At 58.8% G+C, this 5,202-nt stretch overlaps 1 protein-coding gene across 1 annotated transcript in view; it reads left to right on the top strand.

Moving 5' to 3' along the window:
- Positions 1 to 4,734, top strand: part of HCFC1 (host cell factor C1) — a 25,310-nt gene extending 20,576 nt beyond the window's left edge. The window contains exons 21-26 of the mRNA XM_006915295.3: positions 17 to 135; positions 223 to 360; positions 740 to 925; positions 1,568 to 1,868; positions 2,428 to 2,491; positions 2,665 to 4,734. Of these exons, the coding sequence (XP_006915357.1) occupies positions 17 to 135; positions 223 to 360; positions 740 to 925; positions 1,568 to 1,868; positions 2,428 to 2,491; positions 2,665 to 2,704 (848 nt within the window). The 3' untranslated portion in view covers positions 2,705 to 4,734. The remainder of the gene's footprint in view (positions 1 to 16; positions 136 to 222; positions 361 to 739; positions 926 to 1,567; positions 1,869 to 2,427; positions 2,492 to 2,664) is intronic.
- The last annotated feature ends 468 nt before the right edge of the window (positions 4,735 to 5,202 follow it).

The raw sequence follows: 5,202 nt of genomic DNA, 5'->3' as shown, positions 1-5,202 counted from the left end.
CTCCTTTCCCTCCCAGGCCTGGCTCCTTCCAACACGTTTGTGGCCCCCCAGCCTGTTGTGGCAGCCAGTCCCGCAAAGCTGCAGGCCGCCGCTACCCTGACCGAGGTAGCCAATGGCATCGAGTCCCTGGGCGTGGTGAGTCAGGTGTCGTGGGGCTGTGGGGGTTGCCGCCTCTGGGCCCCACGGGCCGAGGGCCTGATCTGATCTCCTTCTGTCTTCCAGAAGCCAGACTTAGCACCCGCGCCCAGCAAAGCCCCTGTGAAGAAAGAGAACCAGTGGTTTGATGTGGGTGTCATTAAGGGCACCAATGTAATGGTGACACATTATTTCCTGCCACCAGATGATGCTGTCCCATCTGATGTAAGTGTCCCCGCGAGCCGACGCTCTCGGGTGGGTGGATCCTGGCCATGAGGCAGGTACCAGGGCTCGAGGAGACTTCCCAGGGTGTCCTCCATCTTGGGGGGCCAGCTCGGGACAGCCAGGTGCAGAGCTTCAGCCATGCCACGCATTCTCAACTCTGCGCCCCCCGAAGCAGTGAAGAAGCCCAGTCTCAGTCCTCTTGCCACCTTCCGTCTTGTCGTGAAGGGGATGCCATGGCTGCGCTCTTGCCCCCTTCCCCTCACCCACGTTGACCTGCATGGTCCCCAGATTGGCCAGACAGCTCTGCTGGCCCTAGAGCTGGCCTCCTGACACGTCGCTTTCTTCTCTCTCTCCCTGTTCTTCTGGCCCGTCTCCCCAGGATGACTCAGGCACCGTCCCGGACTACAACCAGCTGAAGAAACAGGAACTGCAGCCCGGCACGGCCTACAAGTTCCGTGTTGCTGGGATCAATGCCTGCGGCCGGGGGCCCTTCAGCGAGATCTCAGCCTTTAAGACGTGTCTGCCCGGTTTCCCAGGGGCCCCCTGTGCCATTAAGATCAGCAAAGTGAGTCTTGCCGCAGAGCGGGCCTCGGCTGAGTTCATGAGCTCCCTTCTCTGCTGGGCCAGGCGGGGCTGACACAGGGGGGGCCCCAACATGTGGGCAGAGTCATCCAGGTCTGTGGCGACGCCTCTGTCCTGGCACTGTCGCCAGCTGCCGGGATGACAAGGGCAAGTTTCTTTTGGTCCCCCGGCCTCATTCTCCCCCCTCTGTAACATGGCAGCTAATGTTCAGTGAGTGTCCACTACACGCCACGTTCAGTATGTTTTTTTTATCAAACTCTTAGAACGTCCCGAGGAGGCCTGGGACCTGTTGTCAGCTCCATTTTCCTGATGAGGAAACTGAGGCACAAGAGGCTAGGTGATAAGTCCGTAGGTGTCAGAGCGGATATAGGAAGGCTGTATTTTGAGTCCCCGCTCACTTTATTTCGTCGTTATGTGAAGCTGCCTTCCAGATGGGGGCAGACGAGGCCGCCTCTCTGGGGCTCCTTGAACTTCGCTGTGAAGCAGGTCTGTTGTGTTACCGGGAGCAGCGAAGCATGAGCCGTCGGTTCTGGAAGCCATGCAGTGGTCTAGTGTGTAGGCAGTGGGGGATGAGGTCACAAAGGCTGAAGACAGCACAACTTGACTTCTGCTGCCTTGGTTCTAGAGTCCAGATGGTGCTCACCTCACCTGGGAGCCGCCCTCTGTGACCTCTGGCAAGATCATTGAGTACTCGGTGTACCTGGCCATCCAGAGCTCGCAGGCCAGCGGTGAGGCCAAGAGCTCGACCCCCGCCCAGCTGGCCTTCATGCGGGTGTACTGCGGGCCCAGCCCCTCCTGCCTCGTGCAGTCCTCCAGCCTCTCCAATGCCCACATCGACTACACCACCAAGCCCGCCATCATCTTCCGCATCGCTGCCCGAAACGAGAAGGGCTACGGCCCAGCCACCCAAGTGAGGTGGTTGCAAGGTGGGCGTCGTTTGTCAGGCTTCAGGCTCCTTGGTCGGCTTCTGGGGAGGGGCGGGTTGACCCAGCTCCAAGCTGGATTTTGGAGCCATACAATCTGGGGGGGGTGGGCATGGCGGCCTAGAGTGCTGTAGAGGTGTCTCGTGGGGGCATCTTGTCTCATCTGGGGGTCCAGGGGTGTTTGAGGTGAGATGGAACGGGGAGGACTGCGAGATCCTGACACAGGCATGGCGTGAGGCTGGGTCCCAGTGCGCGAGGGGCGGGTGGGGAATGGAGGCCCCGGGTTGCCCTGTCAGGTTTTAAGTCAGCTCCCACGAGGCTGCCCAAGGAGGACAGTTGAAGGCCCCTAACCTGAGTCGGGGGACAGACAGCACACAAGTGGCCAGGACCAAGGGGAGTGCACCCATGGGAGGGGCCGTCCTCAGCAGTCAAGCCGGTCGTGCCGCAGGGCTGAGGGGCTGGGGGCCCCGGCGCAGATATGATCTCAGCTTGTGGGGGCTGCTGTGTGACAAGTCACCTGATCCCCCTTGCTGTGCCATTCACTGTTCCTCTTTCCTTTCAGAAACCAGTAAAGACAGCTCTGGCACCAAGCCGGCCAGCAAGCGGCCCATGTCCTCTCCGGAAATGTAAGCAGGAAGCCTCTTTCGGGAACCTTCTGAGACAGGGTGGGAGGCTCCTGGGAAGAATAGTAGGGGTCTGCTTCTTAAATGACTTGGGGGTTCTTAACGGGGCACCAGAAGCCTACGAGTCAGAGGCCACGCTGACGCGTCCTCTTTGCCTTTTTCTTCTGTCTCCCCAGAAAATCCGCTCCAAAGAAATCTAAGGCAGATGGTCAGTGAGAAGCAGCTGCCTTGCACCCGGATTCCTCTCCAGACCCCCTCTGCTTCAGGAACAGCACCCGCCCATCCCACCCACCCGGCACTCACACTTCACCCTCCCGAGCTACTGGCCACCCTTCCTCCTCTCCCCTTTTCCCTGTCTTTTTAAAATGATCTCAAAGAAAGCACATCTTATCATCGTTATTGGGAGGGAGCGGAGGCAGGTCTGGAAGAGCAGAGAGGAGTGGGGGCGGCAGGCCTCCTCCTCCCCCGCGCCTTCTACTGGGGGCCGAGCGAGGCCCTGAGTCCCGAAGCTCTGAGAAAAACTTCGCGACGTGCGGAAGGAAGCCGGGGAGCCTTGCGCCTCCACAGCGCGCCTCTTGCTGGTTATCACCCCTGGCGGCACGAGGGGGCAGCCGGGGGCCATGCAGGGGACACGGAAGCCCGGGAAAGGCACCCCTCAGTCCCCCTCTCCCTGCCTCTGCTCTGAGAGGCAAAAGGCTTCGCGGGGCACCCCGTGCTTGGGTGTCTGTCTGGTTGTTTTTTTGGTTCTCTTTGCATTTTCTGCCACCTGACAGCCCGCCTTCAGCTCATCCACCCCGTCTCTGCCCGCGCCCCCACGGGAAGCTTACACATTTTCTCAGAGGCCTTCGTATCTACCCCACCTCTTCTCTCCTCCCCTCCTCTTTCCCATTTAAAACGAGAAGAAAGAAAAAGAAGGGGCCCTGCGGCGGCCTGAGCAGTGTTCTGTGAAAACCTCCCGACAACCATGGGGTGTAGAGTAGCCCCCACCGAGCCTGGCTTTGGCCCCCTGGGTCGGGGCGAGGGGCCACATCACCAACTGCTGCATTTGTTGTATTTTTTTTAAGTTGAAGTTGATGAAGTTAACATTTTTATTGTAATTTTAGCCTTAGCGTGTTGGGGTTTTGTCCCTTTTTGTTGTTAGCTGTGTACAGAATGTGTATCTTTTTATTTTTCTTTTTTTCTTTTTTTTTTTTTTTTAACTTTTCTCTCCTTGGCTAAGCCTTGGCAGGGATCTCTCTGGAGAAGAAGCTGGGGCAGGACAGGCGTGGAATGTCCCCCTGCAGGCCCGGTGTTTGCTGCCCAGCCCAAGTTCCTCTTGCTGGTCCCTGCCCTCTACCCTTTTGCCTGTCCCCAGGCCTCGGACAGAGGGGTGAGCCGTCAGACCTCACTCCCCACGGGCAATTGCTCCACGCCGCAGGATCGATCTGGGGTCTGCAGGAGCCTCAAGTCAGGTGTCCGAGGAGGACAGTTCAGAGGAGGTGGAGGCCAAGGCCCAGGGACCTCCAGGTCCTGCGTTCACAGTACTCTCCACTCCCCAGGTGCCGTCCTTGGCGTAGCTTAGAATCTCAGACACCCTCAACCGCTGCTTCCTGCAGCCACCCCATTCCAAACAGTTGTAAGAAAAGGGCCGGGGTGGAGGAATGAAGGGGAACGCGGGCTTGGGGGCAGTCAGGGAGGGTGTGGCTTCACCCAGAAGGGGTCCTTGGGAAGGACCTGCAAACAGCACTAGCCACCAGGTCTATAAGTTTGCGGCACTGTCCCCAGGTCGTGCGGTTCTCCTAGGGTCGGGCTTGGGCTTGGGGCTCTGGAGTGGCTAGTTGGCCAGCCTTCCGCCCCACGCCCAAGATTTAGGCGAGGGGCGAGGCTTGCAAGCAGGTCACAGGATTTAAGAAGAGCAGCCCATCTTTTCAGAGCCCCCATCTTTGCCCTGGAGACACAGCTACAGCTGGGGGGCCTCCTAGCATTTGCAGACCCTCCCTCCCACCAACTGGCTCCCTCTGGGGCCTCTGATTTGTTGTATTATAGTATATTTCGCTGTGGAAAATGTCACGTTTAGTCACCTTGGAGCCCACTCGCCTGGTCCCATCGTTGCCCCGTCCCTTGTCCCAAGCGCCCTTTGATTTCTCTCGTTTCTGAGAACAGTACACCCGTTCATCTATTGTAGAGTAACCCCGTGACTCAATATTACCATAGTGCGATGTCGTTTTGTGCTATTTTGAACAATTAAAAGACTTTTTTTGAAGTAACTACCTGTCGTGTCTCACTGGGACCCCCAAGCTCATTGAACCCCCTGGGCGGCCTGTCAGTGAGTAGGATCTCGCTTCCCAGTTGCCTCTGAAGTGTCAAGGTTCCACCAGGGCCCATGGCCTCGGATCGGACAAGATGTCACAGCAGCTGTGCAGCCAAGAGGCTCCCTGGGCAGCTGCTGCCAACTCCTCTGGAGACCGGTGCCCCTCCCCTCCCCGACCAGGTGACACCACCAGCTGCTGACCTCTGGCAGTTGGGGAGGGCGGAATCGGAGTGCCTTCCACCGAGAGCTCAGGCCCCCCAGAAAGTCCCTAGAGTGTCAACTCTGAGGCAGGGGGTGTGGCCCATGGGGTGGCTCCTCCGGCTGGCGCTCAGCAGGTGCTGCAGGAGTGAATCTTGGGCTCCCTTGAGGGCCAGGCCTCCAGAGAGGAAGGAGCGAACTTCTCTTGAACCAACTGTGACAGCCC

Source organism: Pteropus alecto, unplaced genomic scaffold (genome assembly GCF_000325575.1).
Source record: "Pteropus alecto unplaced genomic scaffold, ASM32557v1 scaffold396, whole genome shotgun sequence".
Taxonomy (NCBI): Eukaryota; Metazoa; Chordata; class Mammalia; order Chiroptera; family Pteropodidae; genus Pteropus; species Pteropus alecto.
This window is presented reverse-complemented; position numbering and strand designations above follow the sequence as displayed.